Source organism: Lynx canadensis, chromosome E3 (genome assembly GCF_007474595.2).
Source record: "Lynx canadensis isolate LIC74 chromosome E3, mLynCan4.pri.v2, whole genome shotgun sequence".
In the NCBI taxonomy this organism is placed as follows: Eukaryota; Metazoa; Chordata; class Mammalia; order Carnivora; family Felidae; genus Lynx; species Lynx canadensis.
Window position 1 is genome coordinate 13,284,001 of NC_044318.1, and position 25,443 is coordinate 13,309,443.

At 48.9% G+C, this 25,443-nt stretch overlaps 1 protein-coding gene across 1 annotated transcript in view; it reads left to right on the forward strand.

Annotated features, from left to right (window-relative positions):
- Nucleotides 1-21,888, forward strand: part of LOC115503841 (nodal modulator 1) — a 56,549-nt gene extending 34,661 nt beyond the window's left edge. The window contains exons 21-31 of the mRNA XM_030300301.1: nucleotides 312-471; nucleotides 585-711; nucleotides 2,386-2,499; nucleotides 3,378-3,505; nucleotides 4,453-4,594; nucleotides 8,454-8,537; nucleotides 9,679-9,789; nucleotides 11,589-11,690; nucleotides 13,863-13,982; nucleotides 18,242-18,334; nucleotides 21,256-21,888. Coding sequence (XP_030156161.1) covers nucleotides 312-471; nucleotides 585-711; nucleotides 2,386-2,499; nucleotides 3,378-3,505; nucleotides 4,453-4,594; nucleotides 8,454-8,537; nucleotides 9,679-9,789; nucleotides 11,589-11,690; nucleotides 13,863-13,982; nucleotides 18,242-18,334; nucleotides 21,256-21,387 — 1,313 coding nt within the window. The 3' untranslated portion in view covers nucleotides 21,388-21,888. The remainder of the gene's footprint in view (nucleotides 1-311; nucleotides 472-584; nucleotides 712-2,385; nucleotides 2,500-3,377; nucleotides 3,506-4,452; nucleotides 4,595-8,453; nucleotides 8,538-9,678; nucleotides 9,790-11,588; nucleotides 11,691-13,862; nucleotides 13,983-18,241; nucleotides 18,335-21,255) is intronic.
- The last annotated feature ends 3,555 nt before the right edge of the window (nucleotides 21,889-25,443 follow it).

A 25,443-nucleotide genomic window follows, 5' to 3' on the forward strand; every position in this document is an offset into this window, starting at 1 on the left:
CCGCCGGGTCCAGCTGCACAGCCTCTCCTCCACCAGAAAGGCCTTGTGACAGTGGAGAGAGGGGTAGTGAGAACCCAGCCTAGTTAGATTTGTGTGCTCACGTTCCTGGCCATTGAGCAAACTCTTTCAGGAATGGAGGGAGGTGTGGGCCACCCAATTACTGAGGCTTCTGATATATAAAGTGAACAGCCTCCTTTGGAACTAGCTTCACATATCTCAGTTTCAAGCCCTTCTTTAACGGGAAGCCCCCTTCCAAAATGCCCCCATCCCATTGCAGCTAAGTCCCGTTCTTCTGTTTGTTCCCTCTTTAGAAAGTTGCCCAGGGAAGCTGATTGAGATCCACGGGAAAGCAGGCTTATTTCTGGAAGGCCAGATCCACCCGGAGTTGGAGGGAGTCGAGATCGTCATCAGTGAAAAGGGGGCGAGCTCACCCCTGATCACAGTCTTCACTGATGACAAAGGTGCCTATAGGTAAGCCCGTGACAAAGCACATGCTTGGGAGCAGGTGTCCGTGGGGCCGGCGAGGCCTCCTGCAGGCATGAAGCGCAGCCATCTCCAGCGTGCTCTTGCTTTCTTTTGTTTAGCGTCGGGCCCCTGCACAGTGACCTGGAGTACACGGTGTCCTCGCAGAAGGAAGGCTACGTTTTGACCGCAGTCGAGGGAACCATAGGAGACTTTAAGGCTTATGCTTTGGCCGGCGTAAGCTTTGAGGTAACCCTTACGTTTTCGAAAAGTGGTTTTATTGAGTTATAATTGGCGTATGATAAACTGCACTTAAAGCATATAATTTGCTAGTTTCAACATACACGGGTGCACCCGGGAGTATAGTGACAGTCGGGCACCCTGCTCAGTGTGCTCGTACCCCTTGGTGCCCCCTCCCTCCCGATCTCCCTGCTCATCTGGTCTGCTTTCTGTCACTGCGGATTAGTTTGCATTTTCTAGCGTTTGACACAAACGGAACCATATAGGATGTACTCCTTTGGGGAGGCCTTCTTTCACTCAGCATAATTTGGAGACCTGTTGACTTTAGCTTGTTTGTCTGCCTTTTGGGAAGTGCTTTAAACTCTCATCCTTAACTGTGTCCTGTGGAAAAGGACAGAATGTTCCTGTAGCAGTATTTGATGTCCCTCTCTTCTTAACCATCCTTCCTGGGAAGAAGTGTGTGGTGCCCGGAGTAAGTCTGGAGGTCCTTGAGTGTGAATATTTTCAATATAGAGGGAGACTCAAGGAAAAGAAGGACAGATTACATCACATACAGATTTCAAATCCTGTAGCACAGGATGCATTTTTTTTGATAATTTTTTTTTAATGTTTATTTTTGAGAGAGAGAGCGTTAGTGGAGGAGGGGAGGAGAGAGAGGGAGACACAGAATCTGAAGCAGGCTCCAGGCTCTGAGCCTAAGGCGGGGCTCGAACTCAGGAATGGTGAGATCATGACCTGAGTTGAAGTCAGATGCTTAACCAACTGAGCCACCCAGGCGCCCCGATGCAGGATTCATTTTTAAAGCAAATTAAAAGACATTCAAACCAGGAAGGAATCTTTATATCATGAGAAATACCCAAGATGATAAGGAACTCCTAAAATTGATAAGAAAAAGACAATTTGATAGAAATAAGAACCACAAAGTATATGAAAAGGCAGTTTACAGAAGCAATACCGGTGGCTGATAAACTAGAAGAAATGCCCAACTTCAGAAGTGACTGAAGGAATTACCATTGAAACACTGGGATGTAGCTTAGATTTGCAGTGATTCAGACGGTATCCATTTTTTTGCGTGTATTTTCCCACGCATAGATAATTCATGGAACTGTAACTGGTTATGGCCGCTTTGGTGTGCAATGTGGGTGTGTCTTTCTGAATTCAAAGTGCACAACATCCAACAGTTCTACTCCCAGGAACAGAGGCAAACAAGTGCACAAGGAACACATGTTCCAGGAAGTTTCGATCGTCTCCTTTCCTATCACAGAAGTAGGTGGCTGGTCTTCATGCAGAGCTCGGCCGCCCCCTGCTTTAGGATGATGTGCATTAAGACACAGTACGGTAGATATGTGGCCCGGCAGGGGAGGGAGGCCGGGATCCGTACTTGAGAGAAGCAGCAGGTGCAGAGCTTGGGCCACCTGCCCAGCCTCCCTGCTGTAAACTTGCCAGTCGGTCAGCGCTAGCTGTAATGTTTGCACGTTTATGTGGGCGTAGAAGCCGTTCTGGAAGGCGACGTACCAAACTATTAACATTAGTTACCCCTGGGGACGAAGAGTAGACCTTCTGTCTACCGATGGATAACAATAAGAGAAAAACAACCCAGAAGAATTGCCTCTTGGCTTTTGAAATGTTACCTCCAGTGGCTAACGGAGTTGCCCTTGCTCTGCTGTTCTTTCTTGCCCCCAGATAAAGGCGGAAGATGACCAGCCCCTCCCCGGGGTCCTCTTGTCCCTCAGTGGTGGTGTTTTTCGATCCAACCTCTTGACTCAGGACAATGGCATTCTGACGTTCTCAAACCTGGTAAAGTGTCCCGTAACGTGCCACCTGCCCGTGTTCCCACAAGGGAGCAGGGACATGGCTTGCGTGACTTAGGTATCGCTTGACAACCTGAGAACAGAAGAGCAGCGTCGAGTGCTGCACGTTTCTTAGGGGACCAAATATAACTAGGGTATTGCTGTTACTAGAACTTAATGCTGCTGATTCTTATTCCCTTCCGCACACACTTGTTTTCTGGCCACCGGCTTGTCAGTAAGACAGCGTAATTAATTACCGTGGCCTCAGCGGCTCCTCTCCTGGGCATCCCTTTGTTTGACCACAACATCGCGTTGTTGATAATGCCGAGTCTTATTTGGTGGCTCGCTTGTGTTTGTTCTGCAAACCGTGTTCCCCATGATGGGAGGATGGCAGCGTTTCATTCCGGATGTAACCTGAGGCCCTGAGTGGTGGGGACTCAGCAAGTACATGTTAGCTGGCCATTCTGTGAGGCCTGGGTGTAAAGGGACTGCTCCAGGGACATCGCACGCAGGCAGCGAGGCGTATCTGAAAGGTCATGTGCTGTGCACTGATGCACACCCAGCCACGAATCTTCCCTCCGCTGCTTATGTACTGTGTCATCTCAGGGGAGTTACTTGACCTCTCTGAGCCTCAGTTTCTTCATTCATAAAATTCAAATTGATTTCTGCCTCACTGAATTAAAGGCACGTGATGCCAGCTGCTATTAGAGTTGTAATTGCTTCATGTAACCATTTCCTCAAGAGGCAGAGTCACCATTTTTGTCTGCATAGGAAGCCCTGGGGCTCTGGTGGCCAAATTCCGGTCCCTGCTGGCTTTAGTCGCCCCGTGTGAAGCCATATATAGATGGGGCAGCAGAGGCTCAGTCCGTGGGTGTCTCTCCACAGAGCCCTGGCCAGTATTACTTCAAACCCATGATGAAGGAGTTCCGGTTTGAGCCGTCCTCACAAATGATCGAGGTGCAGGAGGGGCAGAACTTAAAGATCTCCGTCACCGGGTACCGAACGGCCTACAGGTATGCAGCCTGCCTGTCCCTGTCCCCCAGGCCCAGGTTCTGGAGCCCCACTCAGGCCTCCGTGACCCGGAGCCTTCACCCAGCCTGCATTCGGGTTTCACGTGGGAGGCAGAGGCGATAAGAGACCAGGCCCAGAGAGTTTTGACGGCTGCCTGTTTTCTTCAGATCCCTCCAAATCAGCGATTCTGTCACGAAGTTCCTATTCTGAAATTGGCCTGAGAGTGCCCATTTAGTTGCTTAAAAATTTTATTTGTTCAAGAGCTTGAAACTCAAATTAAATTTTTAAAACAAGGAAATTAACTCGCTGGAGTAAGGCTGCAGAATGTTGGCGAGAGTGTAAAACGTTCGGCTCCCCTTCCTTGTTTCAGCGCATCAGGTTTTGCGGTGTGTCAGAGCACTTCCAGAGATGGTTTACACAGATACTCGTACACGCGTACGACACGCCATACGTTAGCTCTGTTAGCTGTACGTAGGTGGAAAGGTATTCATGCACACACCGTACGTATTTGTAAACAGTCGCAAGAGCGCTTGAGATGAAGATTGGCTGATCAGAAGTTTAGGAAAATGGGCCATTTTCAAACGAGTGTAGAGAATGAGAAACTGTTTTCATTGCATTTCATGGAATGCTTCATTATTTGAAACAAAGCTTAATGAAAGCAAGGTAAAGCGGAATAAAACAAGGCTTGGCCTCCATTAATTGTAATTTCCTGGAGCGTCCGAGGAGAGAAACTGATGGCAGCATTCAGGCAGGCTCGGGCCTTCAGGCAGGAAGGCCGGATTGGAAGTGACAAGGCCAGAACCGAATCCCCTTGGCTCATCGAGGTACACTTCCCCACCGGACTGCTTTGCACTGTGAATTGTCAGTAAAGGCAGGATGCTTTACCTCAAATCCTTTGTGTGCTTCAGAAAACCCCGGGCATATCATGCTCTATCTCTCGCCATTCTAGTTGCTATGGAACGGTTTCTTCTTTAAACGGAGAACCAGAACAGGGTGTGGCCGTGGAAGCTGTGGGACAGAACGACTGCAGTATTTACGGAGAAGACACCGTGACGGATGAGGAGGGCAAGTTCAGACTTCGTGGATTGCTGGTGAGACTGGACATCTTTTATTAGTGGGTGTCTGCACACTGTGTTGTTGACAGCTGCCTTGTGGTGCCTGCCCCCAAGACGGCTAGGAACAGGCTGGGCAGGGGGGTTGGGGCTGCGGGGTTAGGGCTCTGGAAGCGTCCTTCCGTATCTTAATTGGCACAGCTTACCTTTCACGGAGCTGACACATTGGGTTGGGGTTTTGTGGCAAATTAAAGTTGGGAAACAGTGGGTTTGGAGCAGCTGTTGCCTGCATCGAGTGGTTACGGCTTAAGCAGGGGCTCTCACGCCAAATGCCTGTGGGGCCGGAAGAGACCTGTGAATGGCTGAAGGGTGCTGGGTGCACACGCGGGGCTGGTGAACTCGAGAGGGGGCAGCTGCCACTGAACCCCAGCTCTCTGTAGCCATGTGGGAAGACAGACTCGGGGCTGCCAGATCCTTTGCATTGTTAAAAGGGATGTCACAAGTTTAGGTTTCTGTGTGAAAGCTCCTGATTTCTAGGTGTTAACAACTAATTAAAAAAAAAAAACAAAAAAAACACAAACCCACAACTTCCTTGTGTGTCCATACAACTCATTTGTCCTTCTCACTCCTCAATTGCAGCATTCAGTTTAGGGTTTATGGTGCTTTGTCCTCAGTTTTTATGTGTGCATTCATTCATTTGCTCATTTAGCAGACCTTACCTGTGTACCGTGTGGTCACTGGCAGGGTTGGACAGCACCTGCTGGACTGGGCCACTTGGATCCGTGGTGGGGCCCCTGGGCTCTCAGATGCACGGACTGGGTATTCATAGTTCACATATAGACAGGCACACATAGCTCCACAGAAGGGTAATGTTTGTCCAAATCACATGAGCTCGCATGTGAAGCAGCTTGCCAGTTGATTTAGAGACGTTGGGGCAGGACACCTAGGTGGCTCAGTCGGTTAAGCATCTGACTTCGGCTCAGGTCGTGATCTCCCGGTTTGTGAGTTTGAGCCCCACATCGAGCTCTGTGCTGATGGCTCAGAGCCTAGAGCCTGCTTCGGATTCTGTGTCTCCCTCTCTCTCTCCTCCCCCACTCATGCTCTGTCTCAAAAATAAATAAATGTTAAAAATAAATCATTTGATAGGTTGGGGCAAGGCTATTCTTTCCCCAAAACAAAAATACTCCCGTCCATTGTCCAGGACTCCCCAGTGTCAGATGTTGGGGTACCTGGGAGGCAGGTTGCAAGGTTTCCTGGTGAGCTGGAGGTGTTCAAGCCGAAGGAGGAGGACGGACTCGGGGTTGTCTTCCCCGGTTGTGCTGAGGACTGGAATACTGGAATATGTTCTGATGGTCCAACTGGATGCACACTGACTGGGGGGGCTCCCCACACTGCACTCTGCCCACTGCTCCTTCTCTCCCGTGTGTTCTCACCAGAGGCATCAAGGTGACAGTTACCTTGCCATCCTTAGGAGTCCACACAGGCCTTCCTGAGATGCTCCTTCCTAGCTGTCCTCCGCTGTGTGGGAAGGCCCTGTCCCCGAGGAACATGCTGCCACTGGCACCTGCTCTCTGCTGTCCTCCAGGTCTGCTTCCCACAGAGAATACACAGGCCAGGAGGGGTGTTCCATAGCTGTATGCTGCTGCAGCCAGGGCCCAGGGAGAGGGGACATGTCGTGGGAGCCAGGTCCTTGGTCTTATGCGTTCGGTGCAAGCCCAGCCTTTGTAGTTTTGTCCTTTTTTAAAGGCTGTGCAGACGCCCTTCTGCTCCCATCTGCCTGGGTTTGAGGCCTGCCTCTGTCATTTCTTAGCTGTTTACGTTCAGGCAAGGTTTTTTCCTTTCTGTATCTGTTTTGTCATCTTTGTGAGGATGAGTGTGACAAAGAACAGGTGTAAGTATAAGTAAGTTGATACGTGTAGCACATGCAGTGGTCCTGGCACGGAGACTCAGCAAGTAGTTAATGAGCAACAATAAACAAGACTTTCCTGGAGGCGGTCCTCACCGTCACTGCCAGCTGGGGTTTCGGTGTGCAGCTTTGTGAGGCAGCAGTGTGAGACGGGGTCTGCGTGGGGTCCTGTGCAGGTCAGGCCTAGGAGAGCCTCCCTTCCCCGGGGCGGACTCCGTGTTCTCAGCTTACCTCCCTCTCATGGTTGCAGGAACGCAAATTCTCCCTCCCCTTCTGGGTTCCCCAGTGTCCTGCTGGCCCAGACGTGCTCTCAACTCGCCATCTTCACGCGTTTTATTTAATTAAATCGAATATAGTTTCTTTCTCCAGCACAATAGATTTCTGTTGTAATTGATGCTCTGAGACACCCTCCCCCTCCTAATAGGTGTGAATTTATTAGCGCTCTCAGTTGGTTTTAGAGTCGCCCTGGTGGTAGCCCTCACCTTCCACATGCCAGGCCACAGGTGCTGGAGGGACAGCCTTAGACGTTGCTCAGCGAGGGTTTGGGATTGAGTGTGCCCGTCTCCCAGAGGACACCGGGCTGGAGAGCCCTTACTGAAGATTTCCTAGGGATTTTGACCCTAGTCAGGGTCCGGTCTTTCATTTCACCTTTCCCAGCACGTTGTCAGGACATCTGGGGCGAGACACCCCTGCCAGAGGCTGAAGGTGAGTCCCCGAGTTGGTCGGCCTGGGTCCTGAGGAAGGAGGGAGCCGGGTGGGACGGAGCCGCTGCCCCAATGAGCTCCCAGTGGCCCAGGTGCGTGAACAAGTGGGCAGGACTATGCCTTTGTCTTCCCAAGTGATTACTCGCGTCCCTTGCCCTCTGGGGCACACGTGGCCATTTGGAACTGAACCCCGTGCTGCCAGTCCTCACCGAGCTGTAAAGTCAGTGAATGTGTCAATGATTATGGCCATCACAGAGGTGTTCTCACTTTTTAAAAAACAATAGCTTTTCGTCTTTGTAAAGGTGCCATGTGGTCATTATAAAGTAGTTCAGGGAGCATATCCAAACAGGCAATCTTGAAAGGGCAAAAAAACACACCCTACAGCTATCAAAGCACACATTATTTTAGGAGACCAGAACCATATTATCCACGCTGGTTTACAAATAAACAGTTGTATCTTAGGGTTGTCCCCCATTAGCTGCACATAGACACCTCTGACCTCGGCCTGATGCTTTAGATCCTAGCATGTCATTAGGTCACTTGTGCTATTGATCAGAAATCGGTTGCTCTAAAAGTTTTCTTAGAGTAATGATTTATTTGGTAAATATGTACACCTATAAATTTGAGCAATAGAATAAAAAGTTTTAGGAAGAACAAATTTTTTTTAAGTTTATTACTTATTTTGAGACACAGAGAGTGAGCTCACGTGAGCAGGGGAGGGGCACAGAGAGAGGGAGAGAGAATCCCAAGCAGGCTCTGCATATCAGCACAGAGCCTGTCATGGGGCTCGTAGCCACGAATCATGAGATCACGACCTCAGCTGAAATCAAGAGTCAGATGCTTAACTGACTGAGGCACTCAGGTGCCTCAGAACAAGTTTTTTTTTTTAAAGAAAAATTTCAAATCTCACTTCCCAGAAATCGTGTGCATTGTAAGCATTTGGGAGTTGTCGTTGCAGATACCACACCCTGCGTGTATGTGGGGGTGGACAGCCCTATAAGCACAGTTTTGTCAAAATAAGCATATTTTGCTTACGATTTTGGAATAGGAAGCTAAATCTAATTTTCCTTGGGGACTGAAGAAATTGCAGACCTTGAGATAAATGTTCCTTCATCAGGGTGCTTTTAAAAGGGACTCTTAAGCAGGTTAACAGGCCGCAGACTGGGACCGGCGACGGGGTGGAAATGGCGTCGCGGTCGCGTTGAGGGCCTGTGGTCAGAGCAGGCGCAGGTCAGGTTCCAGTCGACGAGCCCCTTTCGAGAGGCGTGACCCCTGCGTTTGCTTGCAGCCGGGATGTGTGTACCACGTGCAGCTCAAGGCAGAAGGCAACGAGCACATCGAGCGGGCCCTCCCCCACCACCGGGAGATCGCGGTAAGGCACCACGCTCCGCGGCAGAAACCCTGCAGTGCTTCTCTGGCTGCCTGCCTTTCATCTCTTGCCGGGGGGAGCTCTGGGCCCTAATTAAGGGTCCTCTTTGAATAGTGTCATCTTCACAAGCAGCATCTCCTGCGGGCTTTTAATGAGCAGCATGGCTGTCGTGAATCCAGAGAAATTTGAGCTGTTGTCTCTTCAGTCTCCCTGCAAGCTCTGATCATTATCCTCCAAGTTGAGGAGCTCAGTGTCTAAGTGGCATTTCAGATCAAGGGAGGATAATAAAGACAACATGGGCTTAATTGGTGGTGGGGCCGTCGGACCTCCTTATATCCAGATGACCTTGCTTTTTCCATTTGGTGGGTGGAGTCTCTTGATATTCCTGATCACGACTTCGCTAATTGATCCCTAAAGAGGCAGCCCTCCCTGCAGCTCGTGGGAAGCAGCCTGAGAATCATTTGAAGTGAAGCTTTTTCCCCGTGGAATAACTCTCGCTTGCTAGACTGGAGGGCTTGGGTGTGATGGGGGGCTGCCTCTTGGTGGCTTGATTAGGGGGCGTTAGGCACGAAGATTATGGGGGTCAGGAGAGTGGCGGGCCATATAGGACCATTTGGCTGGGAAGTGGATTTTCTTTATGGATGTCTTTATGGCATCAGGCTGTGATGGCTGCATCTTTAAATTGCGTGTTTCTCTGCCATGGTGGCTAACTAAGGCCAGGATCACGGGTGGTCATGGGGACCATGGCCTGGCAGATACGAGAAAGTCACAAACAGGAGGGCACCCACCCACCCACGGGACAGCCGTTGCTCAGCCCCTGATGATTGCTGCCAGGCAAGAACATCTTTCTCTATTTCCAAGAGAGGCCAGAAAACCTGGCTCTTTTTGTGTATGAAATTTCTCTCTTAAAACGTTGGAGAAGATAATTGAAACTTAGGGGGAAAAAATGCTGTGCTCATCAAACAAGTTGTGTCTGTGGGCCAGCCATAGCCTACATCCTCACTGTCAGTTTGTGCCCTTGGACTTGGTGAACTTGGCCCCCTTACTGAAGAAGTGAAATTTGCTCTGAAATAGCTCCTGGGACGTCACCCAGCAAGTTCGCCTCCCAGCTTCCTCACTGCCAATGCTCCCGGTCTCTTTCCAGGTTGGCAATAACGACATCGATGATGTAAACATCATAGTTTTCCGGCAGATTAATCAATTCGACCTAAGTGGAAACGTGATCACTTCCTCTGAGTATCTCCCTACATTATGGGTAAGGCCAGCTTCTTACTGTTATGGTCTTTTTGGCTCTGAGAAGCGTAGGAGGGGTCGTACTCTCAGATAACTTTGTTTAGCTATACATAGAAATATAGCTTTGGAAGCTTTGTGGTACACACCTAATGAATGCTTAGTACGACCTAGAGTTGAAAGCGGAGACATGATTTTAGGGCACAGTGCCTTGTAACTTGTAGAATTCTGTCCAGCGTGAAGGTGTGGGCAGGGGACTAGGAGTCGGACAGTCTGAGCTGTGTCCTGCTTGCCCTGCCGCCACGGGCAGTCACTTCATGCCCCTGGACCTCTGGTTTCTCCTCTGTGAAACCCTCTTAAGGTGTCTTCAGGTTCTAACAAAATCTCCATGTCTACAGTTAATGAAATGTTTATATAAGGCCCTACGATCCCTTGAAAAATGTCAGTGAATTGCCACAAGAGTGTATTTTTCAGAGGCGCTTGTAATTTTATGTACAGTGATGTGTTTGACTTGGGAGAGAATGTACGCTTAGGTTTTAACTCCCCTCTCAACTCGCCCTTCCTTCCAGGGTGGCAAGCATGTTGCTCGTGGGGGCCAGGCAGGGCAACGCCAGGGTGAAGAGGGCTGGGCAGGGTGCACCCACTGCTCCTCGGCTCTGTCGGATGGTTGTTGTGTCGGAGCTCTGGCCCAGGGTTGGCATCACTTCCCAGTGTTCCAGAGAAGATGGAACTTAGAGTTATTTGAAATCACTTGGTTTGTAAAAACAGGCAATGAATTGAGTTTTGCTTAGAACACTGTGTAGGGCAAAAAAAACACTGTGTAGGGCTCTGGCCCAGGGTTGGCATCACTTCCCAGTGTTCCAGAGAAGATGGAACTTAGAGTTATTTGAAATCACTTGGTTTGTAAAAACAGGCAATGAATTGAGTTTTGCTTAGAACACTGTGTAGGGCAAAAAGACACATATGTGGTCTTGGATGTGACCCGTAGGCCTCCAGTCTGTGGCTTACTTTAGGAAAACTCCTCGTGACTTGTGTGTTCTATAGAAAAGTGTCGCCGTGGGCCCTGGAGAGGGGTGGCCATGGCGTTCTTCTGTGGCAGGTGCAGGCTCGAGCCCCACAGCCTTCTGCGTCAGGCGGGACCGTACCTCCTCACGTCCCGTTGCTTGTGGTAGAGAGAATGAGAACAGGCCAGAGAGAAAGGAAGGCTAGAAACAAACGACTGAACTGCTTCTGGAAGCAGCCCGGAAAACCAAATGCAAAATGGGAATGTGTCGTGCACTTAAGGAATACTTGTGGGGTTGAGGGTATAGCCGATGGAGAGGCAGTGCCACGTGGGCCAGACCCTCAGTGACATGGGCTGAATCCCAGGGACCACCACGAATAAGTTGTGCGCCTTTAGGTGATGCAGGCTCTGGGCCTCCCTAGAGGTAATAATGATGCCTGTTCAGAGCCAGGATTGGTGACAATGTGTGTAAAGTGCCTGTCACTTGCCCAGCATATTATAGATATATCAGAGGCTATTCCTTTTAACATGGCCCTCATACTAACTGTTACCATTTTGTACATTAACGTAAAGTCGCTGGAATCAATTTTAAAATCTTCCATTTCTATGCAGGTCAGGGAACTGGAGGCTCAGGTGATTGCGGAACACATTATGTATTCCTGTTGGGGGTGTCTGGTTTCTCTTTCAAATATCCGTGTTTCCAAAGATCCTTTTCCCCTGCAACAGATGAGCTATCCTGAGGATGAAACGCAGTGTTGGAAATGAAATGTTGATTGTGTTTTAATTTTGAAAGCACGTCCTGCTTTGTTTCTCCTCTCCAGGTAAAGCTTTACAAAAGTGAAAATCTTGACAGCCCAATGCACACGGTCTCCCTGGGCCAGTCTCTCTTCTTCCACTTCCCACCCCTGCTCCGGGACGGCCAGGTAACTAATGGCCCGTGGCTCCCAAACAGTCCTTGCGTCTCCCTCCAAATCTCCCTTCGCGGAGACAGTGGATGTGCTCTCTGAATAAGAGGGGGGTAGGCTCTGTAGCATTTACTTCTGCTTAATTTGCTGTTTTCCTGTTTACAAAAATAATACACATTCACGGCAGGAGTTGTTTTGGAGGGAAAACAAAATCAAATACAGTCCCATCATCTAGAAATAATCCTGGTCAGTGTGCTGACAGGTATCCTTTGGTCTTTTTTCTTTTAATTTTTTTTTTTTTTTCAACGTTTATTTATTTTTGGGACAGAGAGAGACGGAGCATGAACGGGGGAGGGGCAGAGAGAGAGGGAGACACAGAATCGGAAACAGGCTCCAGGCTCTGAGCCATCAGCCCAGAGCCTGACGCGGGGCTCGAACTCCCAGACCGCGAGATCGTGACCTGGCTGAAGTCGGACGCTTAACCGACTGCGCCACCCAGGCGCCCCAGGATTATTTTCTTTAAAAAAAATTTTTTTTTCAATATTTATTCTTGAGAGAGAGAGAGGGACAGAGCATGAGCATGAGCAGGGGAGGGGCAGAAAGAGAGGGAGACACAGAATCTGAAGCAGGCTCCAGGCTCTGAGCTGTCAGCCCAGAGCCCGACGCGGGGCTCGAACTCACGGACCGCGAGATCGTGACCTGGCTGAAGTCGGACGCTTAACCGACTGCGCCACCCAGGCGCCCCTCCTTTGGTCTTTTTTCAGTGTGTGTGTGTGTGTGTGTGTGTGTGTGTGTGTAAATACACACACGTGTATTTAGTTTAATACATACACATGTGTATTTAGTTTAATAAGGCTAGGACTGTTTGGTACATTGTTTTATAATCCGTGCTTTTCAGTGAAGAATACATCAGAAATCTTTTCCCCATCATTACATTTTTTATAACATGGTTTCTCATGGTTGCACAGCCGTCCATAATGTGGGAAATAATGATAGTTTATTTAACTCAGGCCTTAACGGTGGACATCGTTTACTGATTCTAGACTGTTTATATTATCAGTTGTGTTCAGACAGAGCAGGCTGTTGTAGTTGAGGTGCTGGGAGGAAACTTGGCACAGAATTCGGTTCTTTTCTGGTGGGCTCGGCGTGCACCTGTCAGTAGTGAGCCTACATACAACATTTCCTCTCCTGGCTTCTTACCACCTGCTGCGGGGATGATAAACTGTGGCCTTTTTTGTCATGAAACAGCTGTAAAATAATGAAATAAGTTGCGATGGAAGCTTGGAGTTGCTCCCCGTTTCTTGAGATGCCCTTTGAAATAGTCACTGTATGCTGTTTTTTTTATTTGTTTTTAAAGATTGAGCTTTTTTTAAAGTTTCATTTATTTATTTTGAGAGACAGAGTGGGGGAGGGGCAGAGAGGGAGGGAGAGAGACAATCCCAATCAGGCTCCGCACTGTCAGCACAGAGCCGACACAGGGCTTGAACTCACAAACCGTGAGATCATGACCTGAGCGGAAGCCAAGAGTTGGGCACTCAGCCGTCTGAGCCACCAGGCGCCCCGCAGTCACTGTAAGCATCACGTCAGTGTGGAAGCGTAATGGGCTTTGGGGTCCGATTCCCCCTGGGCTCGCGGCCTGCTGTGAGATGGGAGCAGTAAACCCGACCTTGTCCGTGGTTGAGAGCACAGCCGGTATTTGCCCAAGGCAGTGCTCATGGTGCCTACCACGTTGGGGCTCCGCACCCAACGGTGGAGTGGGCTCTGACCGTCGCCCGCACCGTTCCCGAGATGCTGTGTTCTTAGAACTTGCCAGCTGGTGAGCCGCTTAATTATCATGCCTTAAAAGTCTACCTCATTTTGGATTGAAAGCAGTCTTTCCCAGTTCGATCATGTCTGTCCCTCATCCAGATTGGCTCGTAATAACTTTCTGTGTTTCATAAAGTCAGATTCTCAAAGGAGCACAATTATGTCGTGGTTGAATATGCTTATAAAATATTGCCGCCAGCTCTGAAAGCTTTATCAGAAGACACAGTCTCTGAGATGCCGGGACACACGGCTGTCAACGAGGGAAGAGCCCACTGAGGTTCCTCCTCTGAAGTTAGCAACCTTGGTTTGGATGTGTAAACTTGGGGATTTGTTTCAAAACATAAAGTCCTTTGTAAAAAGTAACTTCTTCTTACTTGTGCACAGAATTACGTTGTGCTGCTGGACTCCACGCTCCCCAGATCCCAGTATGACTACGTCTTGCCTCAGGTGTCTTTCACTGCAGTGGGCTACCATAAGCACATCACCTTGGTCTTCAATCCCACGGTAAGGAAAGGGCGGTGGGTGGTTGAAAACAACCTCTAGGGGTGGTGAGGGAGGACGGCCGCTTGAGGGACCCTCACCTTGATGCCCGATTGCATTCTGGATTTCGCACTCTGAATTTCCCTAGATGCTTTTCTCCTTTTTCGAGTGCTGATGCCTTCGGTTCCCTTTGAGGAGGAAGTTGTCAACGAGGGCAGGGGATTTGTTTAGGTCAGTGGCTCGGGTGTGATTTTTAGGAACAAGGCTCATCACTGTGTCGCGATTGGGGGTGTTGTGGTCCTCCATCTGGAGCCACGTGACACCTGCCCTACCCAAACTTCTAGAACCGGCTGCCAGTTTACAGGAAGTTGAGAGGACACAGGAACATGTAAAGGATGCTGCAAGGATGTAGTCAACAAAATGTAGGTTATGGGAAAGTGCAGGACAATAAGCTGGAAGCTGATTGATTTGACAGATTGCAAGTGAGGAAGAAAAAAAAAACCCACAGGTGGGTGGGATACTTGTGGGTTAAAAGCAACTTGCTCATTTTGTGAGCCATTTGCAATGTGTAGAGCCCAATGGATCCTGTGTCGAACAGACTGAAAAACAAAACAGAACAACACACACAGGTATTTTTAACATTCGTGAGATAATTCTTTAGACCAGTGCTTCCCAAAGCTGGCATGCGGTAGAATCACCTGGGGATTAAATGCCCACAGCAGCAACAAAAATGGGCTCCAGGGCCCAGCCTCAGACCTACTGAGTGTGAACTTGGTTTAGGTAGTAAGAGTGGAGCCCAGGGATCTACAGTACAACAAACATCTGGCCCCGTAGCTACTGCGTTGACCGTCGTCGTAGGCCTCATCGGCGTGGAGAGTTTTTCTTGATAAACATAACTGTGTGCACAGCAATAGATTTAGTGACTTCTTGTTCCTTTTTAATGGCTATGTAATACTCCTCTGTGTGGCTCTACTGTGGTGTGTTCAGTTAGCCCCTGCTTGATGAATGTTTGGGTTATTCCTAGTTTTCTGCCATTACAAATGACCCTTGTGCGTGCATGTTTTTGGATGTTTGTCAGTCTGTCTTTGAAACAGTCTTCAAGAAGTAGAGTTGCTGGATCACAGGGTCGATGCTCCTGAAATTTTGCTGGATGGTGCCACTTCCTGTCCATAGGGCTGTACTATTTGCATTCCCACCAGCTACGTATGCGAGCACCCCTGTTCCCCCGCAGAGTGTGTTGTCAAATTAAAGATTTTTTGCAGTATAATGGATGAGAAGTGGTATCTCCATGTCTCTGTCCTCTGCATTTCTCATCCTTCCACGGGGTTCAGAACCCAGGTATGTCCCTTTCTGGGAACTATTGACTTCTGGACCTATCTGTCTGGATTGTTGGTATTTTTTATGTTTCAGAAGCCCTTTGTGTAAGAGGGATGTTAAACCTTCGTAATATACGTTGTCCATATTTTTTCCTAATTTATCATCTTTTTTCATTTTGATTATGCAAACATTTATTTTATATGTTAAAATGTGTCATTCTTTTTCTCCTTGCTCCTGAATTTTGAGTCTTAGTCTGGAAAAGCTCCCCCCTCCCAGTTTTAAAGGAATTTATTTTTCCTTCAGTACCTGTATGGTTACATTTTATACATGGCCATCTCTAGCCATTTAGGGTTTTTCCTGGTGTAGGGTAGAAAGAATAGTTCCACATTTATCTTTCCTACATGCAAGCAAGTGACCATTTTGTGCTTTTCAAACAGCATCCTAGAGGCGAGGTAGGTAGGGATTCTTTTCCGTCATCTAGAGACAAGACCCAAGAGGATTCTGAGTGGTCTAAGTCCCCAGCTTGTGCGCAGCAGACGTGGGACTTGAACACAGCTCTTCTGCTGGTTTCTGAGCATCTCTGATGAGGGGCTCGTGCTCAGTGACTTGGCAAATACAAATTTTATGTGAAGTGGAGAGTTTTTCTGATGACTCCACGAGGAAGCACTTACCTCATTTCCCACGTTTGGGACCAATTGGAAGGGCCACTGACATGAGCACGTAGGGAACCTTCTGTCTCTGTAGAGGCACGTTGCCACCCCAGGGAGAGGCAGAGGGCCTCTGTGAAGGGCACTGATGGCAGCCGTCTGGGACATTCCCCCCGCCCCAGAGACTCATCTGGATCCAGGGAGACGCTTTGGCAGCTGGTGGCGGGAACATGATGCTGGGTGGCAGCTGGGCAGCCACCGTGCCTCACGGCTGTGGCCAAGAATGTGCCTGTCACTTCTGAGAACACACCCCTGCCAGAGGTTACCTGGGAGACCAGGGCCCCAGTGACCAGGGAAGGGAGTGCCTGCTCCTGAAGGGTACTCACTGCTAGTCCTCACATCACACCTTTCCGGGAAGGTGCCATCCCTCGCATTTTACAGACGCTCAGAGAGAGTAAGTAACTTACCTGCAGTTGATCAGCAGAGCCGGAACTCAGAGGAGGTGGCGGGTCCCACATCACGTGGCTTCTAGTGCATTACAGCCTTCTGGATGGGCGGCTCAATGTTGTACGTTCGCGAGGGCCTTGGTATGTGCTCCACTCTGTTCTTTTGTTCAACATGCAAACCGAGAGCCACATCATTGATTTTTTTACTGAGTGTTTCATGCACTGCTGGCACTTGAGGTAGCTGATTTTGCTGAATTTCACATTCCCCTGCAGCAGGTGCTTTTGGTATCAGCACCACATGGCCCGAGGCTTCACGTGATTGCCCAAGGTCATGTGGCCAGACCTGAGCCTTGAGCTCAAAGCTCATTGCCTTCATCACTCTGCAGTTTCGCCATTAAATATTTACTTCCACGGAGAGCAAATTGGGGTCTAAGACGTATCGGATAATCCAGGAGTGGGCCGTTGGAGGTAGAAATGTGTTCCCGCCCTGATTCTTTCTTTTTTTTTTTTTTTTAATTTGAAATTTATTGTCAAGTTGGTTTCCATAGAACACCCAGTGCGCATCCCATTGATTCTTTCATTTCTGAACGACCGTCCCATTCTGCCTCAACCATCTCGGGCAAAATGACCCCGCAGTCGTTCTCCAGCCTGGATGCTCCCCAGATGTTTTGGTCTCAGGACCCTATTACCCTGTTAAAAGTTGTTGAGAATCCAAAAGAGACTTGGTTTACATGGGTGTAATGTATTTTTATTTATCATATTCTGTTATCAGAGTGATGACATCATCACATGTAACTTCCAGAACAGTCCACTGTTCACTTGTGAAAGAATGAAGGCAAAAAAGGCATATAATATCTTAGTGTTGTTATGAAAATAGTTTTGACCTTGGAAATCTGAAAGGAAGTTCCCTAGACATTACTTTGAGAACCAGTGCTCTGGCTCCTTAACTTGTTCTGTCATTATCTGAAAGTTTCCATTATTTGTTTCTTTTGCGCGGATAGAGTGAGCTAAGGTACAGGTTCATTGGCTAGTATAGAGACCCAAAATTTCAGGAGCTTTTAGTCAGATGGAAGTTTCGGTCTTATGTCAGCATCCAGGACGGAGCAGTACAGGAATGCTATGGCAGCCCCAAGGTATCAGGGACCCAGCCTCCCCTCTCTTGGGGCTCTGCCGTCCCTTAGCACATCACCTTTTTGACAGATGGCACTCCTGGCTGGCAGGAGGGGAGGGCACAGCACCACTTTTTAGCGAACAGCCTGGATGTGTTACTGAACACTTCTATCCATGTGGTCTTGGCCAGAATTTAATTCCATGGCTATCTTAGCTGCAGAGGAGGCTGGGAAGTGTGTATATTCTGATCGGCCCGGATGAAAGTTGGAAGAAAGGGCAAATGGCCGCTAGGAGACAAGTGGCAGCCTGCCTCCTCCCATCACTAGAGATACTCTCTGCGACCAGTGCATCTGTCACTGTGCGCCTGAGCCTAGCACAGCGGGTTCTCCGAAACCCCTTGTAGGGAAGAGCCCCTGTGTGTAGCCGGGACTCAGTGCCCAGGGGGCCCTTTACGTCTCAGCCACAGGGATGGCCTGCTCCCCACAGCTCGGTTTCCTCAGTCTCGTGGAGGCTCAGAGGGTGAGACCTACCTTGTGATTGGCATCTGTCTGGCCCAGAGTGTCAAAGAGCAAGCAGGGGAGTTGGGGGAGCAGGGATTCACCTGAAAGTATACCCAAGTCGCTGCACTTCCTGGCCGTGGAGAGCAAGAATTGGGTCATGTGGATGCCCGGGGTCCCGGCTGGGCGGGCCAAGGCTGTGGGATGGTGGGCGGCCAGGAAGCGGAGAGCCTATAAAGCAGTAATGGTGGTCTTGGTGTCCACAGAGGAAACTGCCTGAGCAAGACATCGCACAGGGGTCCTACATCGCCCTGCCTCTGACCCTGCTTGTCCTGTTGGCCGGCTACAACCACGATAAGGTAGGAAATGCAGAGGCCCTGCGAGAAAGTGCAGGGTTCCATCCATTGTTACACACCTTCCCACACACGGCGAGGTGTCCAGTGTTCCAGAAGATACAGGGTTGGAAGCGAGTGTGAAGGCCTCAAATCCAGTCCCCAGTCCTCTTTTCTTTCCTTTGCTTTTTTTTTTAACTTTTTAATTTATTACTATTTTTTAATGTTTATGTTTTTACTTAAACTCTAGTTAACATGTAGTGTAATATTAGTTTCAGGTGTGGAATTTAACGATTCAGAGCTTACATACAACACCCAGTGCTCATCACAAGTGCCCTCCTTAATTCCCGTCATCCATTTAACCCATTACCCCATCACCTCTAACAGTCTCTTATGGTTTTTCCTCCCTCTCTCTCTTTTTTCTTTCCCATATGTTCATATGTTTTGTTTCTTAAGTTCCACATATGTGTGAAATCATACGATACTTGTCTTTGACTGACTTCTATCGCTTAGCACAATATACTCTAGTTCCATCCATGTTGTTGCGAATGACAAGATCACATTCTTCGTGATGGCCGGGTAATATTCCACAGTGTGTGTGTGTGTGTGTGTGTGTGTGTGTGTGTGTGTGTGTGTGTATCACATTTTCTTTATCCATGCATCAGTTGATGGACATTTGGGCTCTTTCCATAATTTGGCTATTGTTGATAGTGCTGCTATAAATATTGGGGTACATGTTTGAATCAGTATTGAATCAATATTTTTGTGTCCTTTGGATAAATACCTAGTAGTGCAGTTGCTGGGTTGTACAGTAGTTCTATTTTTAATGTTTTGAGGAACCTCCATACTGTTTTCCAGAGTGGCTGCACCCGCTTGTGTTCCCACCAACAATGCAAAAGGATTCCTCTTTCTCCGCATCCTCACCAACATGTATTGTTTCCTGAGTTGTTAATGTTAGCCATTCTTACAGGTGTGAGGTGGTATCTCAACATGGTTTTGATTTGTATTTTCCTGATGATGAGGGATGTTGAGCATCTTTTCGTGTGTCTGTAGCCATCTGGATGTCTTCCTTGTGAAAAAATGTCTATTCGTGTCTTCTGTCCATTTCTTAACTGGATCATTTATTTTTTGGGTATTGAGTTTGATAAGTTCTTTCTAGATTTTGGACATTAACCGTTTATCAGATAATGTCATTTGCAAATATATTTTCCATTCCAAAGGTTGCTCTTTAGTTTTATTGTTTCCTTTACTATTCAGAAGGTTTTTATCTTGATGAAACCCTAGTAGTTCATTTTTGCTTTTTGTTTCCCTTGACTCAGGAGACATGTCTAGTTGGTACAGCTGATGTCAAAGAGGTTACTCCTGTGTTCATCTCTAGGATTTTGATGATTTCCTGTCTCATATTTACATCTTTCATCCATGTTGAACTTATTTTTGTATATGGTGTAAGAAAGTGGTCCAGGTTCAGGTGCCTGGGCGGCTCAGTCGGTTGAGCATCTGGCTTCGGCTCAGGTCATGATCTCACAGTTCGTGAGTTCAGGCCTTGCGTTCAAGTCTGTGCTGACAGCTCAGAGCCTGGAGCCTGCTTCGGATTCTGTGTCTCCCTCTCTCTGCCTCTCCCTACTTGCACTCTGTCTCGCTCTCTCAAAAATAAACAGACATTAAAAAAAAACTTTAGAAAATGGTCCAGTTTTCCCAATACCACTTGCTGAAGAGACTGTCTTTTTCCCATTGGATATTCTTTCCTGCTTCGTCAGAGATTAGTTGGCCACACAGTTGTAGGTCCGTGTCTGGGTTTTCTGTTCTGTTCCATCGATCTCTGTGGCTGTGTTTGTGCCAGTGCCATACTGTCATGATCACTACAGCTTTATAATAATAACTTGAAGTCTGGGATTGTGATGCCTCCAGCTTTGCTTTTCTTTTTCAAGATTGCTTTGGCTAATCAGGGTCTCTTGTGGTCCCACACAAATTTTAGGATTGTTTCTTCTAGCTCTGTGAAAAATCCTGGTGGTATTTTGATAGGGATTGCATTAAATGTGTAGATTGCTTTGGGTAGTATGGACATTTTAACAATGTTTGTTCTTCCAGTCCAGGAGCATGGAGTGTTTTCCCATTTCTTTGTGTCTTCTTCAATTTCTTTCATAAGCTTTCTATAGTGTTCAGCGTACAGATCCTTTACCTCTTTGATTCGGTTTATTCCTAGGTATCTTACGGTTTTGGGTGCAATTTCAAATGGGATCAATTCCTTGATTTCTCTTTCTGCCACTTCATTATTGGTGTAGAGAAACGTGACAGATTTCTCTATGTTGATTTTGTGTCCTGCGACTTTGCTGAATTCGTGTTATCAGTGCTAGCAGTTTTTTGGTGGCATCTTTTGGGCTTTCCACGTAAAGGATTGTGTAGTCTGCGAATAGTGAAAGTTTGACTTCTTGCCGATTTGGATGCCTTTTATTTCTTTTTTTGTCTGATGGCTAAAGCTAGGACTTCCAGTACTGTGTGAAATAGCAATGGTGAGAGCGAACATCACTGTCGTGTTTCTGGCCTTAGAGGGAAAAGCTCTCAGGTTTTCCCCATTGAGGAGGATATTAGTTGTGGGTCGTTCATATCTGGCCTTGATGATATAGGGGTATGTTCCCTGTGTTCCTACTTTGTTGAGGGCTTTTATCAAGAATAGATACTGTACTTTGTCAAATCTCAGGCCTCCTTTGAAGGCCATAAACCTCTTGTAACATCTCCCCTAATCCTTTGTCCCCGTGTGTCTGCCAACCCTCTCCAGTGCCAAGGCCTCTCTCTGCCTCGTCTTGAACCAAGAGTCACCTGTTAGCCCACAGTGGGTGGTGAGCTGCCCGAAGAAGGAGGTGTGTTGACACGTGAGGCTCCCTTGTCCCTCTGGGCAAGAGTATTCTCCTGGCATCCCTCTCTCTCACTCTCTCTCTCTCTCGTTCTAGCTCATTCCCTTGCTGTTGCAGTTGACAAGTCGACTACAGGGTGTGCGAGCTCTTGGCCAGACAGCCTCTGACAATAGCGGCCCAGAAGATGCAAAGAGACAAGCCAAGAAACAGAAGACAAGGCGGACGTGAGGAGGAGGAGGGGCAGGTGAATCTCACGCGGGACAGGCCGCGGCCTAGGGGCTGCCACCACCCACCGTTGGCATCAAGCATGCATTCGACCAAGTTCAGCACGTGCTGTCAGCCCCATGCTCCCGCCGGTGCAGCTGCCCGGGCCTGCCCTCCCTCGCCCAGCCCTTGGTGCAATGCAATGAATGGACCCTCCTGTCACTCTGCTGAGCACACTTTATTTTCTGAGTTGAAGATAATTTATTATTAGTATTTTTGTCGAAGAAGTATTTAAGCTGTGCTGGTGGTGTGAGAATGTGATTCTTCATCTTCAGCACTCGTTTGTGAGAATTGCAGTAAACGTGGGTTTTTGGTCCGCCAGCGAAGAACCTGCCAGAATTCGCCTTGTCCCGTGACTTCCCCTGCACCTGAGATCCCTGCTGGAAACCGCACAGCCTGTATCTACTACTAGGAGGTTGGGTAGGAGGTAATGATCAATAAAATTGCCCATTCGTTCGTGTTGTAGCTCATCTCAGATGTGTCTCTTCGGTGACTTGGGCATAAAGCTGGGGTCATAAACCGAGATGCCTCGAGGGGCACGTCGGCCCTGAGTGAGGAGCCGGGGCAAGAGAGTCCTCAGCCAGGGTGAGGTTTGGCCTCAGCGCTAGGACAACAGGGGACGGAGGAGGGGCGGCAAGATCAAGAGTGCCCACCCCCTCTGAAGGAGCCAGAGTTTCTCGGCTCCTGCTCTCCTATGCTCTGCAGGAGTGCACCTTCATGGATGTAGAGAAGCCAGATGGACAAGTTACGGGTGAAACCGAAGTTTTAAAAGTGAGTGACAGATCCCACTTATTAAGAAACCACACAGGGGCGCCTGGGCGGCTCAGTTGGTCGAGGGTCCCACTGTTAGTTTCTGCTCAGGTCACGATCTCGTGGTTCTCGGATTGAGCCCCATGTCGGGCTCTGCGCTGACAGCGTGGAGCCTGCTTGGGATTCCCTCTCTCTGTCTCTCTCTGTCTCTGTCTCTGCCCTGCCGTTGCTCATGCAGGCACTGGCTCGCTCTCAAATAAATAAAACTTAAAAAAAAAAAAAAATTAGTGTTTAAAGAAAATAAAGAAGCCACACCAACCAATCAGAATGCCTATGTGGGATGGGTGAGGCTTGAAGGCTGCTCATTTGCATCCGGGGTCTGCAGCAATCCCCAGCATTTTACAGCATTCGTTCAATTCTTCTCGGAAGTGGTCGATGTGATGAAGTTCCACTGAGGGAGGGACACATCCATCCGGCCAGCATTTACTGAGAACCGCAGTTGATAGGCACTGGGGATATGAAGATGGGCGGTGGGGGGGCAACACTGAGGACGGGCCACATCTGCTTCGTTCCTCACATCCCCAGCGCCTGCCTGCCATGTTGCGAGTATTCTGTGAGGAGTGAGCCAGTGCGCGTGCGCACGTGTGGATAGGTGAGTGCCCGGTGCCTGCCTTCACGGAATGCTCCCATCGCTGAGTGCAAGACCAGCTGGTGAGTGGTCAAGGGCAGTGTGGCGAGCTCAGGGCCTCCTGGTTTAGGAAGCGCAAGTGGCCGTGGGGGCACAGATCCCCCCCCTGAGGGTTTGAGGGGGGCTTCCCGGAGGTGATGTTAAGTGTGGTTGAAGATCCAGAATGGAGAGAGGAGAAAGAGGGCAGAAAGTCTTGTTGGGTGTGATTTGCCAATGCAGGAGGTCAGCCCGAGGGCCCCCCCTGGTCCTGGTGGCCCCCCCAAGAGTCGCTGTGTTGCTAGCAGGTGGCTCTTGGCTGTTTGCTGTTTCATGGGCTGGCTTTTTTTTTTTTTTTTTTTTTTAAACCATGAAAGGAAGTAAACTCTTGGAGATCTGGGACAGATGAGATACATAACCCAACTCTTGGAGTGTATGCTAACTCTTATTCCAAGTGGACACCCAGAAACGTCCCTTTTAAATGTTAATGGGGCTTTTTATTGACATGGTGTAAAGGTTAAGAGCTTGTGAAAGATCCTCCTGGATGTCAATACATTTCTTCCAGTTCTAGCTGCTGCCGTTAAGTGGCGGTCTTCCCCTGCCTCTGGCCACGGGTCACCTGGGGTGCCCAGGGCACTTCTGAAGGGCTCTGCCCCTGTGGGCGGGTGGGGGGTGAGGCGGGGGGAGAAGCGTGTGCATTTCTCAGTCCATTTGAAAGTTGGGCTTATTCTGTTGTCTCTAATTTTCTCATTTTCTGGCAATCTCAGGACAGAATGCCTCTGATTCCCCCTGGGAGGTGTACGGGTTAATGATGTTTGAGGATTTTGAATGGGGCCAAAGTTACATGAGAAGTTTTCTTTGTTTTTTTCTTAACACTGAGAAAAATTTTAAATGTCTAAAATAGTGGGCTCTTACCTCCATTGTTTGCACATTTTTGCTTATTTAAGTGGCCATGAAATTTTCACTGAGGACACCCCAAAGACCTGTGATTCTAAGGTACTGGCTTCACTTTTCACTTGAGTCTTCCGGCTTGTCTTGTTTTCAATTTTATCAACCGACCAGTAAGGATTGGTGGACGAGGGGGGATGGGAAGGGCTGCAGGTGCACCCAGAGAAGGAGGGACTGGTGGCCACAAGAGAAGGGCAGAGGGAAGAGACAGCCCGGAGCTTAACTCGTCACGGTCTCCCCGGAGGAGAACGATTGCCGTCCTGCAGTGAGAGCACCAGCAGGAAAGACCAGCCCTCCTTTGGTGGTCACCGTGTGCCAGGCACCGTGCTGTGCCCTTGCGTTCATGATGCCCTGGATCCGTATGGCCTCGTGAAGCACACGTTTCAGTCCCATTTGACAGAGGATGACACCAAGACTTAAGGATCTCACAGCTGCTAACAGGCAGAGCTGGGGATTTGAACCCAAGTCCAAGAGTTCTTGCCCCCGCTACACAAAAGGAGACCGTGCAATTATATGCCAGGTTGACCAGGGGGCTAGTTCAGGGGATTAGAGAGTGAATGCTGCGGGCAGGAGATGCGGATGTAGCTGTGATAAAGTTAGTAAAGATCCGGCCACATGCAACACTATGCAATGGAGGGTTGGGTCATGAAGGGACGTGGAGGACAGAGAACATTTTCGTTGTTTCCTGAGTGTTGTTTCTGGGACCAGAGAACTCTGTGCCTAGACACTTAAATCCACTTCCTTTTTTTTTTTTAATTAAACTTTTTAAATGTTTATTTTGAGAGAAGGAGAGAGAATGAACGGAGGGGGAGCAGAGAGAGAGGGAGAGAGAGGGTCCCAAGCAGGCTCCACGCTGTCCGCGAACAGCCCAATGCGGGGCTTGAACTCACAAACTGAGATCGTGACCTGAGCTGAAATCAAGAGTTAGATGCTTAACCAACTGAACTACCCAGGCACCCAATTCCAATTCCTTAATAGGCAGGATTTCCTTTCCCTTAAAATTTGGAACATCCTGAAGGGGAGAGTTGGTCAGGATTAGGGGGGACAAAGTGGTTACATTCTTTTCAGCCTGAGTGTTCATTAGGAGTTAAGAACATCTTAATCACCTGCATTTCCAGCCTCCGGCCTGTGGTTGGCGCTTGGGATAGGTACCAGCCTCAAGAGGGGCCCTAGTGATCCACGTTGTCCTATGTGGTCCCCTGTCACCCTGAATTGGGGCTGGCGTGGCGTGGCCAATGGAGTAGGGGAGGAGTGAGGGGTGATGTGTGACTTCTCAGGCTAGGCCAGGAAAGGTATTGTGCCTCCTTCTTTGGCTCAGGGTGCAGCTAGCTTGCCTGCCCTGCTTGAGGGTGCTCCCGCAGCCCTGTGGCGAGGAGCCGAGCCCTGTGGCCAGTAGCCCATCCAGTCTCACAGCTACGTGTGTGAGGCACCTTGGACGTGACCCTCCAGCCCTAGACAAGCCTTCGGATGATGCAGCCCCAGCCGACATCTGACTGCTGCCCCTTCAGAGGCCCCAGATTGAATACTGCCCAGCCGAGCTCTTCCCAAATCCTGCCCCACAGAGTCTGTGAAGACCGTACATAATCATGTATTTGGCCTCTAAGTCTTGGGGTAATGTGTTATGCAGTGCTTGTGTACTGGTCCACGCTTTTTTGGTG